This window comes from Mastacembelus armatus, chromosome 16 (genome assembly GCF_900324485.2).
Source record: "Mastacembelus armatus chromosome 16, fMasArm1.2, whole genome shotgun sequence".
NCBI classification, from domain to species: Eukaryota; Metazoa; Chordata; class Actinopteri; order Synbranchiformes; family Mastacembelidae; genus Mastacembelus; species Mastacembelus armatus.
Window position 1 is genome coordinate 2,933,478 of NC_046648.1, and position 14,728 is coordinate 2,948,205.

At 38.1% G+C, this 14,728-nt stretch overlaps 1 protein-coding gene across 3 annotated transcripts in view; it reads left to right on the plus strand.

Annotated features, from left to right (window-relative positions):
- The first annotated feature begins 1,991 nt into the window (after positions 1-1,991).
- The window catches only part of cdkal1 (CDK5 regulatory subunit associated protein 1-like 1), a 357,840-nt gene continuing 345,103 nt past the window's right edge, over positions 1,992-14,728 (plus strand). For all 3 annotated transcript variants that reach the window (XR_003294900.2, XR_003294899.2, XM_026294297.1), the window contains exons 1-3: positions 1,992-2,130; positions 2,922-3,073; positions 4,446-4,558. Coding sequence is in view for 1 of the 3 variants with exons in the window: in XM_026294297.1 (XP_026150082.1) it covers positions 2,928-3,073; positions 4,446-4,558 (259 nt within the window). In the remaining 2 variants the exon portion in view is untranslated. The remainder of the gene's footprint in view (positions 2,131-2,921; positions 3,074-4,445; positions 4,559-14,728) is intronic.

The following is a 14,728-nucleotide window of genomic DNA, read 5'->3' on the forward strand; positions in this document are numbered from 1 at the left end:
TTGTCCTGTTGAAAGGTGAACCTTCGGCCCAGTCTGAGGTCCTGAGCACTCTGGAAGAGGTTTTCTTCCAGGATATCTCTGTACTTGACCGCATTCATCTTTCCTTCAATTGCAACCAGTCGTCCTGTCCCTGCAGCTGAAAAACACCCCCACAACATGATGCTCCCACCACCATGTTTCACTGTAGGGATTGTATTGGGCAGGTGATGAGCAGTGCCTGGTTTTCTCCACACATACCACTTAGAATTAATGCCAAAAAGTTCAATCTTGGTGTCATCAGACCAGAGAATCTTATTTCTCATAGTCTGGGAGTCCTTCATGTGTTTTTTGGCAAACTCTATGCGGGCTTTCATGTGTCTTGCACTGAGGAGAGGCTTCCGTCGGGCCACTCTGCCATAAAGCCCCGACTGGTGGAGGGCTGCAGTGATAGTTGACTTTGTGGAACTTTCTCCCATCTCCCTACTGCATCTCTGGAGCTCAGCCACAGTGATCTTTGGGTTCTTCTTTACCTCTCTCACCAAGGCTCTTCTCCCACGATTGCTCAGTTTGGCTGGACGGCCAGGTCTAGGAAGAGTTCTGGTCGTCCCAAACTTTTTCCATTTGAGGATTATGGAGGCCACTGTGCTCTTAGGAACCTTGAGTGCTGCAGAAATTCTTTTGTAACCTTGGCCAGATCTGTGCCTTGCCACAATTCTGTCTCTGAGCTCCTTGGGCAGTTCCTTCGACCTCATGATTCTCATTTGCTCTGACATGCACTGTGAGCTGTAAGGTCTTATATAGACAGGTGTGTGCCTTTCCTAATCAAGTCCAATCAGTTTAATTAAACACAGCTGGACTCCAATGAAGGAGCAGAACCATCTCAAGGAGGATCAGAAGAAATGGACAGCATGTGAGTTAAATATGAGTGTCACTGCAAAGGGTCTGAATACTTATGACCATGTGATATTTCAGTTTTTCTTTTTTAATAAATTTGCAAAAATTTCTACATTTCTGTTTTTTTCTGTCAAGATGGGGTGCTGAGTGTACATTAATGAGAAATAAAATGAACTTTTTTGATTTTGGCAAATGGCTGCAATGACACAAAGAGTGAAAAATTTAAAGGGGTCTGAATACTTTCCGTACCCACTGTACATTCATAAGATGTTATATTAATTACTGTTACAAGCATGTTGACTTTGATTTATTTCAGTGAGTTACTCATTCTCTTATGCTAACAGATAGTGATTGTTGATACAATGTTAAGCTATTATGAATTAATATGCTTTCTATTCTTATATGAAAGCAGATGTAACATGCTGTACACTATATCTATCAATCAGCTTGTGACTATATGAGTCTATGTGTTAAAGAGCTTTAGTGTTTAACATGATTTCCTACTTGCTCACATGCCTTAATGTTTGTGTTTTTATGATGGACTTTCTTTTGTATGTAGGTTCTCGGTAGAAAAGCCAGGCATGAACATTAGCACTGAGGAGGCAGGAGGCTGAGCCATGTGACTGCTGAGTTGCCTGCAGTTGTCATTAGAAGACTGTGGCATGACTGAACTAACAGCATGTTAAATGAAAACAGTGATCCCTTTAGGTTTTTATATTTCCAGGCCATCTTTGCAAAGTAAGTGTCACTGGCAATGTGTTTCTATATAGATGCAGGTCTGAGTCAATTAAGATTGGTTTATTAGTGAAATATCATATTAAGTGAATTATTTTTGTTTTACCTGAAATGTAATTAAAAAATAATTAGATAGCCTGCCCAAAACGTGTTGGATGTTTAGTATTTGCTGTTGCCTAAATATTTTTCTCATATATCATTATCTCCCAAATAATCTATTAAATTCTATTAAAGCAGCTACTTTTTTCAATAGTTATCGAGTATAATAAATATTTTAGAAATATATTACAAGAGAACGTGTGTTTTGGACGAAGATTCCCCTGGCCCCCCCCACCCCGAGGCTATATACAGACACACGTGTCTTGTTTGTCCCTCTTCAGCTACCGTAGCTTCTCACTAGTATGGCAGGCAGAGTTGTGACAACTGTGTTTTCATGGTGTAACTGACATGTTGCGTACCTGTTTCTAAACTACTTCACTTGGAACTGATATTTCTCTGAACTAAACTCGTTTTTCGACCCAGGTAAGGCACATACACAGTATCTTCAGCGGTCTGTCTGTCCGAAATAAGGGACACGTGGGTAGTAGCTAGCTAATGAGGTTAGCTAAGCTACTGGTTAGTTTGGCTCTGTAAGCCAACAACATTAATTGAAGTGTAGCTCGCTAAATATACACATATAAACACTTTAGGTTGTCTATACGTGTTTATCATTTAGTCACCTGGCCTGTGTTTGGGTTTAGACTGTCAGTGTGATCTGACGCCGTCTGAATATTATGAAAACATAGCTAAGACAGCTAATGTCAGTTTACACTTGTTTGGTGCTATTTGTAAACAGTTAGGGTGTAACAATAAAGACAGGATGCATGACCTACTAAACTTGGCTGTCCACCTTTTTTTTTTAACTGATACTTACCTGTAGCCTCACTCCAGGTGTTAGACAGGTGCTATAGTCGTGATAATGAGCCTGAAGATAATGTATTTTCTGCAGTTTTACGTTTTAAAAACATAATGGCTCAACTCTAACATGCCTTACCAAAAGGATTTGGTTGTCCAAACACGGAATTATATATGGTATAAGTAGATATTTTTTATTCAGGTGCATTTGGAAACTAAAGGTTTCATTTTGGCTCTATTATGTGTCATTTGTTAGCTTGTTATCTTGTTAGCTTTTAGCCAAACTTGTCAACATCCATGGTTGCCTTCAGAAAATCACTGGTCCTGCCCAAAGTTTTGATGCAAAGGAAAGTGGTAATAGTCACAGGTCTCAACTAAATAATAAAAAAGAATAATGATGCATTCTGTCTGACTTTTAGACCATCATGCCATCTGCAATTGAAGACATTGAGGATATGGTGTCTTTTGATGACCCCACTCTTCATGAGAGACAGTCTGCGAGAAAGAGTATCATACCGAGATCCAGGAAGAAAAAAGAGCTTCTGAGCAATGAGGAACTCCACACTGACAGGTGAGCCACAAGCTTCATATTGAGGTTGAGTTGAATGTGATATTGCTTTTGCACACATTGTTTTATGTCAGTGACGGGTAAGTAAATTCCAAATTCCCAGTAAGTCATTTAGAATTTGGAGAACTAGTAATAGTTGAGTTCAGATTACTGCTGGCTAATTTTAAACATTTCAGCTGCTAAGAACGATTGAGACACTTTACAAACACTTAGGAATATTACAATTTTTTAGGAATTTGGCTTGATAGTATGTTGTCATATTGAATATCTTGTTCAGAAATTAAAATCTCAACCAACATTTTTATACCAAAACTGAACCTGTTTCTCCCTTGAAAGCAGAAAAAACATTATTCAAACCACTTTACTCTTTATATTTGATTATGAAAACATTCCCTATGTTCCTGCTGCTGAGTGTACTTTGAAATCACTGCACAGTATAAACCACAGTGCAATTTGATATATCACACAAGTTAGCACTCATACTCACCGTGGAATTATATGAAAAAAGTCAGTGGTAAAAACTTTCTTATTTGTGTTTAGTACTCATAAGCATGACACCAGATTAAAAGAAAGGCAGTCTTTTAAAGTTCCTCTTATAAACTCTCTGCTTTTTTTCAGCATCTTATTATTCGATTGAGCTGCAGCTTAAACACTCCATTCCTTTGATTTAAAAATTTTACAGTACAACACTTTCAACAATACTTGATTGTTTTAATTCATTTTTGTCAGTATTTTTTAGTCAGTTGTTCACAGGGGTTAGCATACTTGTAAAAGAGATATAGACTATAATATTTCACAAGACTTCTTCTGTCTTCTGACTTCTTCTGACTGATATTGATTATAACGCTGAATAAAATGTGAGAATATATTGGGTAGATAAAAGTAAGATGGTCATGTGTAAGAGAGATCTAAGAAGATCAATTTAATCCACCTAGTTAAAGTAAATACTACAGAACTGGATTTTTATAATTGTGCTTTGCACCATTTTTGAGTTTTTTGGCAACAGTGTATGTTCAGACAGCCTACACTGGGCCTCATTAGCCATAAATAATGATGCTGAGACAGGTTTCAGCTCTTTTTTTTGAGCAATGTCTAACTACATGCTATGTCAGATTGAACCTCAGCACACCTCTAATGACTTGGCACCCTCATATATATTCAGTATGGTCCCCATTTTACATCAAACCTACTGTAAAAAAAAAAAAAAAAATCCCCCTTTTTTGTCTTTTTCTTTCACAGCACAGTTATACGAGAGTTGGTGGTGAGCATGGAGGTCAAAGTTGGGAAATTCTTAGTTAATCTTTTGATCAGGTTTAATGGCAAACATGAAATAGTGTTTTTTTAAAAATATATATTTCATTCTTTTTCATTTTAGTTTGATCCCTGGCACTCAAAAGATCTGGATGAAAACATGGGGCTGCAGTCATAACAACTCAGACGGAGAGTACATGGCTGGACAGTTGGCTGCCAGTGGATACAAGATGACTGGTAAGAGGCCATTGATTTGTTTTAGTCTCTATTAAGACTGTTGACTGAAATGGTAAAATTGTGTAATGTTTTTTATATATACAGTATATAAAGTCCCCATACACCTGTCATTATTATTATTATTAAACACAAGGGGGCAGTCTTGCTGTACCAGTAAGTCGGTGACTTTATTTTGCCTTGAATTGAGCTTCCCAGGCTGTTTATTGCCATCAGCAAACTCAAACATGCAAAGTTATCTAGCATCTGATTAATGTGAGGATTTGTTGGACTACATTTGGAGTCAATTATGAACTGGGTGGAGTTTGTCCGTGTGTTAAGAAAAAAGTCCTCAAATGAACTCCAAGTAGACATTTAGTACAATTAAGTAAGTAGTAGAATCTGATTTTAAATAGGTAAATAGATTGAGGCATATTAGTAGTAGTTGCTGTAGTAGCAGGAGTAACAATGTTACAGCATTTGTTGAAACAAATATGATGCACCCTTGGGCTGTAATAGAGCCGAGAGGTGGTGAGTGTCAGATTGCAGATTTTTCAAAAAAAACATTTGACTATCTTCATCTTTAGATTTGAATCTGTTTTGCATGGAGGCCAGACATATTATGAACTAGATTACCAGTGGTCTTTTATCAGAAGTTCAGTGTGTGTGTGTGTGTGTGTGTGTGTGTGTGTGTGTGTGTGAGATTCTTCTCGGTCATTAGGAAAAAGGAGCTTTTGTGCCAGATCATGTGTGATTTTAGCTATAGTACATACATATAGGCAGCTTAAGTATTTGTATTGTACAATGTGTCTGTACTGGATCTTTCTGTGTGTGTGTGTGTGCGCATGTGTTCATGCGTGTTTGAGGAGGGAAACAAAAGGAGTTAATATTAACCCCTCAGGCGCTTCTCTCTCCATGGGGTCTCCACTTCCTTAGGACATTAATCACACACTTCAAAAATGCAGATGTACCCTCTCTCTCTCACACACACACACACACACACACAGCACTAGGCACATTTTACTTATTAACACAATGGTTTTCAATGGTTTACACAACCTTGATCTCTTTCTTTCCCACCCTTGTTTGTTTTTATAATTTTTTTTCCTGTTCCTTAAACTCCTTTCAGATATAACCTCTCTCCCTCTCACCCTGTTGACTCAATAATAGGTCCTGTACAACTACACTTTGATATTTTTACTACGACATGATTTCTGCAGTGCTAATTGTCTAACAGTGAATCTATTTAGACTTCTCATTCAATGAAATGGTGGCTGCTGTCTTTCAGTCAGTGTTGCATGGACCAGTTAATAGTGATGAGGTTATGTTCTGTTCCCACTTTGAGTTCTGTTCAGGTTGTGTGTGTCACTCACATGCTGATTACCGTACATAGCTCTTCATATAGGTGCCTAAAGGTCCTGTGTCATTCAGGACCTGACAGACAAAGCACGTCTAGACATGATATGATGATATTCTCAGGTAATAGGGTTAAAACATGCTTTAATGGATATTGGATTTTTCTAGTCTTTGGTTTCTATTTGTTTCTGCGTTCCTTTCCTTTCTTTCCCTTCTCCAAGGATGTTCATATACTGACCACACAGGTTCCCAAAAGTCTTCAGAAAATACAAATACAGATACTGAATTCAGTTCAGTGGAGCAACCACTGATTAGTGATATGAATTTTCTGTGCGTGAAAGACTTCAGTGCTCTCACTCCTACTTTACATTACAGACAGAAATATGATTCGGTATGACACAGTAGTGTAATGTGTGGACATTTTTGACTATCAGTTTTTAGGATTTAACACAGTGTGTGTATGCCTGCAAGAAAGACGCTAAAGCAGAATAACAGGTGACATAGATATGAGGCTTATAAGAAAATGGGCCAGTCATAATTTGCATGTCTACATGCATTTGCAAATGGGTGTGTGTTTTTTTTTATTTTGTTTTTTTTTTTAAGGGACATTGTTATTTCTACCTGGTGTATTCATTTGTGTTTGTATGTGTGTGTGTGTCTTACCATTTCATTTAATGTTTTTACCCCATGCACTATGCAGTGCAGCTGAAGCTTCAGAATTTTTTATTTTTTTTTTCAGCCTTGTCTTTTTCTTTCTCACACCTCGATCTCAAAATAGTGCTTTAAAGGTCATTGTTTTATGGTGTAAGCTAAATAATTAGCTTAAGCTTGCTTTCTTTGTCATTCAGCGCTGCTTTGTACAAATGTATTTGTTCCTTCTGTGTCTGTCCTCCTTCTTTGAGTATCTTTTGCTCATTGTTTTTTACTGTGAGATTGTTGGAAGGAGAAATTGCCTGTCATGGCCAGAATCAGGGGAGATTACACTCCTCTCGGGCAGTGATTGTTTTGAATGGTATAGTCTGGAATGCAGGCAGTTGTCTAGAATGGCATGAAATTGTTGGGAGCGCACTGGAGAGAGTCGAATAGTCTGGAATGACAAGGACTAAAATGGATTCTTGAAGGATGTAGTGTCTAGTGTATTGGCCAGACTGAATACGAAGACTTTCAGTAGGTTCGTGAATTATTATTTATGAGTCTGAATGTTATGTCATCCTCCTAAACAAAGAAACAAAAACTGTTTAAAATGCTGATTTCATATGCAGGTCAGACTTAATACCTCTGTAGTGTCTGTCACTCGAATCTGCAGTGTTATTCCGCGCACACACTCTGAAGAAAGAGTTTGGACAAAGACAGAGCTTCGACTGCCTGACAGTGTGATCTGAAAACATGACATCACCTTCTCTCCCTCCTGCTCTTTTTTTTTTCCTGCCTGTTTTCCCTCTTTCACACCCCCTGCCCTCCTCTGTCTTTTTTCATCCTTGTCTCTAACTCTTTCTTTCTTTCTTAGGCTATGACATCACCTGGTGTGAGATGTAGTAGCAGTTCTTACGTTGGCCTGTAGGTGGCAGCCTTGGCTCATTGGGGGCAGCTTTTTGTGAAAGAATGAATTCATTTCTGAAATATAAGGATGACATCATCCTTCTGAAAAACATGTTCTCTATTCTCATTCATAGTTTTAAAAACTGTAACTTTATGTTCTTGAAAGCTACGTGCGACCTTATGTGATCATTAATAGTAACAATTTGAAGCCATAGTAAACACTAGTATTGACATCAAATAGCTCCAATGCTAAGGTTGAAAATAAAGTGGTATTAGGCTGAAAAGACTGGTGACTTTGGATGAGAAGGACAATTTCTCATTATTAAGCTTGGTCACTTCTCTAACACTGGTTTTTACTGCCTGTAGCACTTGTAATGAGTTGCTGTTCCAATGTGCAACCAAAGAGGGCACCGTTTACCCATGATAGTACATTTGAGCAGCAGAAAAATGTGCCAAATACTGACTTCATAGAAAGGCACATATGAGTGTACACACACACACACACACACACACACACACACACACACACACACACACACACACACACACACACACACATTTCATGGAAAGTCACACCAGGATATTTTGATTGTTTTTGGCTGCCCCCCCCACCCATGTCCTCCCTGTCAGCCTGCCGCAAACACAGCACTTCAGTTATGACTTTACATACCGGTTAGGCAAAATTACCCCCATGGTATACAATGTCAGCCAAATCAGGCATCTCAGTTCCTGGTTTGGACGCAGACAGTTGGAGGATATGTGTTCCAGAGAGAGGGTGTGAGCTGTTTTGATAAAATGATACAAGGACTTAACTGATCAGCAGTTATTAAAGGTATTGCTGTAAATAGAAAATGCTGGAGGCGTCACATAGTGTATTTCAGTGTGCCTTAGGTAATGAACTGCTACGAAGTTATGACTGGTGTTAAATGAATTGCTGGCTTTGAAAAAAGCGAGATGGATTTAGGTTTTAGACTGTCACTTAACTACTATAATATATTTTGATGTAAATTATTCTATTTTGCATGAATATTAAATTGCAGTCAGAAATAAAGACATTTATACATTTAATTTTAGCTTTATTGTCATTTTACCGGCATGAAATTTATGTCATTTGCATTCAGAGGTCCCTCATTATTTCCAACTACACAATTTATATATTTAAACTTAAACTGTTGTAATTCAGCTCAAGCTGTGTTCGTGTTTGAAGCGCTTTGCTGCTCTTGTGTGGTTGTATTACATCACCATAGAGTATTCTCACTCTGTGTGTGTCTGTCTGTGTGTGTGTGTGTACCTCACATACATATTGGTTGGCTCATTCATAAAACGGAGTGTGTGAGGATCTTCTGATTGGCTGACCGTGTGCTACGTAACATTACACACCGCAATATTGTGGCCAATGAAAACTTACAATGTTCTCTCTGACTCCACCTCAAGTGTATACACACATTCATTGTGCACAGCCAACTTAAAGATACACACATTCACACACCGTTGCAGACATGGTGGGAATTGATGTTTTTACGGGGAAAGTGTGCGAGAGAGAGTTCAGTTTTCGACAGTCGTCATTCTGCAAGAGTAGACGTATCGCACGGTGTGTGTATGCATGTGAGAGGGACTCGCTGCGTACTTGTTCTGTCTTTTCACTGTCTCACAACTGTGTCAGTCGCACATTACTTAGAGAGCGAAAGGGGGAAAAGTGAAGGGAAAGGCATGGTGAGGGAAAATGAGAGGAAGAGTCAGCGGGGAAGGGAGATGGATGCTCGGATGAAGGATACAGCTGACGGAGGCAGATGTACCTGAAGCTTAAATCAGCTGCAGCGTTTGTTGGTAAAAGGAAGGTGAATGAGGAAAAACAAGCCAGACACCCAGTAATCTGCAGGAAAGTGCAGTAGATAAATGGATAGATGCAGAAATAACAAAGCGGAGATGAGGTGGGAGAGGTTTGAAGAACAAGAGATGATGGGAAATATGGAAGGAAAGAAACAAATCATGCTAAAGGAGGTAAAGCCAGTAGGAAACGGTAGTCAGCAATGGAAATAGAAAATTAACTGATCTAAATATACATATACAGCTAAAATAAAATGCATATATTTATAGAAATAACAATAATATCATTGCATTAAATATAATACCCTAAGGGCAGCTATGAATAGGTAGACTGCCAGTAAAAACTTAGCTTTGGATTAGCCTTTTCCTTTTTCAAAAGACATTTTACATTTGTCTTTCTGTATGTCCAATGTAATGCATTCCCTAACCTCTTGTCCTAACCTTAACCATCATAACTAAAGCCTGTCCCTAACCCTAATCTAAACTCAAGTCTAACCTCAACCCTAAACTCAAGTCTTAACCTTAAAACGGCTATGAAGGCTGGCCAGCAACACGCACGCACACATCCAATTATAGATTCAGGATTCACCAGGGGCCTTCTGTGGTTGGATTTATTGAATTCATCCTTGGAAACCACACACACACACAGTAATCATCAGATCATATCTGATATCAAAAGGCAATGTCTGGAAGATTAGAAGAGCCATCTGTCTGCCATGTGGAAAACCCCAGATTATCAATAAACTACACATTTTCATGTGCATGTTTATGTGTGCGTGTGTGTTTGATCCATGGATTAAGGAATGTAAATGTGAGAGAAACAGCACAGAAAAAAAAATACTAAAAATGAATAACACTTTCTCTTTGACCTTAAAGTTTTTAAAGCTTATTTGTGGTAGTCTGCCATTGTTCTAAGCAGGAACTTGAAAGAGTGTAAGAAAGCATTGTTTTGTCCAAATACTGGGGCGCACACACACACACACACACACACACACACACACACCCACACCCACACACACCAGCACAACACATCTTCCAACACAAACAGCCAGAAAATGACTTGTGGTCACACTTAATGTTTAATCAATAGACAAGCATTGAGCTCTTTACTGGCTAAACATTACCTGTATATGCTTTAAACAGTCATCCTTTATATTTCTATGTTGCTAAAATAACAAAACATCTGTCTTAAAAGGTAAAAATAGATTTCAGAGTAGAGCAAAAGGGAAATAATAGTATCACAATAAAAATCACAAAAAGTGAAGTCATATTGGTTAAGAAATTCTTCAAACAAATTCCAGCTGAATTTGTCTACACCATGCCTTTTTGGGGAAAAGCTATTAGGCCTGTAACAGTTGGTTGACCAACACACAGTTACCTCTACTCATTCATAATTTCTCTGTGGTCAAGCAGGTTCCTGCCGATGCTTCTGGTCAAGTTGACTTTTCTGCTTGATGACCAAGGTTACTGTGTCAAATGATGATTCAAATGAAACTGACTGCTCAAATGATCAGCAGCTTTTAAATCCACTCTGCCTAATATGTGCTCTCACATGGAAATCTAGCACCTAGCAGGTTCATTTATATGTATGAAAGGAGAGATCAGACAGAGACACATGTAGAATTAATTTATTACAAAAGACAGGAGTACACACACACAGTCTTGTATTAAAATACTCATGAGGATGTCTAAATATTTTTTAACCTACTCAAGTATTCTCTTTTTCTCTCCAAATTTTTAACTGATCCTCACAAAACAAAAGAATTTACACAACACACAATAACTCGTACACGTTTTCTCTCGTCACCCACAGGTTGTAAGTTCTTTGATTTCAGCAGGTGGTCTCGCATGAACATCCACACACGGTACAGGTCACCCCTGCTTTCCATTTCAGCGGGTGGTCAACGAGTAATGGCAGTGATGGGTGAACAACGGACACTCGGACAGAAACCAGGGTTTATCTTACAATACAATACAAAAAATGCCAAGGGAGGAGAGGCGTGAAGAAAAACTTCAAATAGGCCTTGAAAAGTCAGTTACTACATGTCCTTGAATGTATTACTTTTGCTTTGTTTTTATATGTCACCCACACACGTTCTCCACCCACACCAACAGCCTGGCATGCCATGTTAATTACTAATTTCTTTAAAGTTTTCTGTTCCTGCTCAAGAGGGAAATCACATTTGTTTTCCTTGTTGAGTCAAGTTGACAGGGAAAATGAAGAGAGGGCAAATTAGAAATGAAAAAGACTAAAAAGTCTCTTTCAGCATGTAAAACAACAGAAAAGCTAATTATTCCAGAACAAAGGAAGTGACAATGAGTTTTCAAATGTCAAAGAATACAGATTATCTTACTTTGGTCCTTTTTGCTCCACTGTCAAACAAGCAGGCATCATACTGCAGTTTTTGTCCTTCATGAGAGGAAAAGCTAAGTGAGTCCTTGACACTGCACCATTGAACAAATCACGTAATTGTATAACACTGACATTTTGAAATTAGGACAGTTTGTGCTGCCAAATCATGTGAGTAGATCTCAGTTTATCTTGTTGTGACCCTAGTTAGCACGTTGTTTGCTTTGCCTCATATCTGTCATTGCAACTACATTTCTGGGTTAAATAACAAGTTGAAGTGTGGGAAATTTAAAAAAAAAACAAACAAAAGTCATATGTGCAACAAAAGCAGCATGGTTAAGTGTGATGATATTCGGTTTCGTCTTGTCTTTTTTTTTTTTTTTTTTTGTGAAAAGAGCTAATTCAACAATGCATCAATGCATCGTGTCTCTTAGGTAGATTTTGACTCATATGTCAACTCTGTGCCTGTGGATCAGAGCCTGGTTATTTATACTGACACAGATATATAAAGATATATCTTTACAGGCACAGCACAAACAGGAAGCTGACTAGATCTCTGGTGAAGCTGATATTGAGTAGACGCTGCGTTTGTGAACACCCACACAGTCCTGAGAAGAACTCTAGTCAAGCATGAGTGTCGGTGGACGATGGGTGTGCAGCTTATTGGTGTGATTTTAAAAAAACATTTTTTTCAAAGTTTTTATAGCACAGAATAATAAGATATATTAAGCTTTAATGTGTGAAAGAAACAATGCCATTAAATTTTGTACTATATGGAGATGAGAAGTAAACTGTGTGTGTGTGTATATGTATATATATATATATATATATTCTTTTCAATGCCACAAAATTGTGTTTGTGTGTTTAGCATGTGCAATTTGATTATTGTTCTCCTTTTCCTGTTCAGCCTCCAGACCATAGTAAGGAATCACAGGGGAGACTGTAGCATTTATTAGATGCACACTAACATTTTCTGTGTGCAGTTCTGCTCCGGTTGCCTATTTTTTTCATGTTCTGCTTTTTGTTCATTCTTGTTCATTCCCTCTTCTCCATTTCCTAGTTTTCACTTGATGCACCCATCTTTTGTTGCTTGATGAGCTTGACTTTGCACTTTGGATGTGAGAAAAATCTGGCTCTAGACAACCTCCTATCCTCAGTGTTCCTCAGTCCCTTTCCATCTCTTCAACCCCTTTTACACCATGCCTTTTTCCCTGACTCCTTCCTTATCCCCATTACTCACATCCTCTCCATGATATTCCCATTATAACCCTTCCGGGTATTCCCAATCCCTGTGGAATGTGGGTAGTATTCTTGGGATTACAGGGCTGGCTGGCTGTTGGCTCCTGCAGGGAATAGGCAATAGATATCCTTATTCTACAGGGAAGCAGCAAATAATGCTCCTTTCCAGCTTCTCCAGTCATTTATCTTTTTTTTTTTTTTTATCAGTTGTGAAACTGCAAGTAAACAAATGAAGAGACAGGAGAAAGACTAATGGTTGTTCTCGGTTCCATTCTTTTTGGTGTTCTGTCTTTTCAGGTTCTTGTTGGTTTGTAAACAATGGTGAGATATGACCATCCTTTGGGAAGTCAGTTTGTTCTTTCTCTGAGGAACAAGCCGTGGTCTCTATATTTTCTGATGAAGTGCTACTATCGATGAAGAAGCTCTTTCTATCCCTCAAGTGCCAGTGAAGAATGACCTTTTATCCTCTAACTACCGCACATCTGGTGATAGGTATTTAGACATCCGGCACAGGTTATATTGTTTGTGTTTACCCATTTATTTATAACTCAATTATAAATTAGTAACTTGGCTGTTAGTCTAAATAATATGGAAAAAAACATCAAGGATGTTCAATTCCCATGACAGTTTCCCATTGTGGTATTTGTTCTCAAGTCTGATTGTGATTCCTTTCCTCAAGAGTAATCATTAGGTGAAACTGAGCTGTGATCTGTCCCATTTTCCTTCATCTCTACTATACATATTTCCCTCACAGGAATTTTAAGGCAGGAATAGTTAGGGTCCCTAATCCTATTGCCTTTGAATTGTGACTGGGTGCTGCTTACATGTGGGTCACTTTGTAGGATCATGAAATCACACACACACACACACATATACACAATCAGTTGGTATCACTCTAAGCTACTTGCCTCTAAATGGTTACACTTGATAATAGTAATAGTATAATAGTAATATAATAGATAAATAAAAGGTGCATAAACAGTGAATTACGGACTAATACAAACTCAAATCAAAAGGGACTAGTGTATATTACCTGCAAAGTATTTCTTTTTCTTATCTGCTTACTTTTTTTAATACTTTGTTATATAAGTCATAAAACTTGGAAAGTTTAATCTAAAAATACTGAGAACTCTACTTTCAGATCAGCTTCAGCACATCAGGTTCTGGTAACATTAGTTTGAGGTGGTTTAAAGTGTCTCTGCCTTCACTTTAAACTTAAGACTCATTCTTATTCAGAATTGCTTTTGGCTCATAGCATAACTCTGCCACTTTTCTGTGTATTTGGTGTATTTTACTTTTTTTGTTCTTGTATATATGCATTTTTTTTTTTTAGTCAGTTGTTTTTTATGCTGTGAAGCACTTAGGTCAACTTAGGTTGTTGTATGGTGCTATACAAATAAAGGTTGATTGACATGTGCTATGAAGCGTAGTCAACTGTAGCTTTAAGTGTTAATATTAGCTTAATGTAACAAATGAACAGAGCAGAACAGAAACAGATGGACTCTGTTGTGACAGTACTGTTTGAATTGACTGCTGGCAAGCAGTAGGAAATAATTAGGCTACGTATTATGCAAAGAAATGTTGTCACGATGTGACCGAGTGACCCTTTTCTCCAGTTTCAGTCCTACAGTTTACATTAATGCACACAATGCCAGACTCTTAGTGTGAAGTATGTTAATGAATTGCTGTCTTACTACCTGTTGTGATGGAATACGTGAGCAGCACAACTGTCTCAGATTGATTAAGCTTCTCTGACCTGATATCTGATTAAAGAGGCTCAGATATGAGTAGCAGCTGGATTAGCATATAAAAAGACACTGACAGGACATAAGATAATTCTGATGTCTTGTGTATTCAGTGGAATCTGTTAGAGGGAGAGGGAA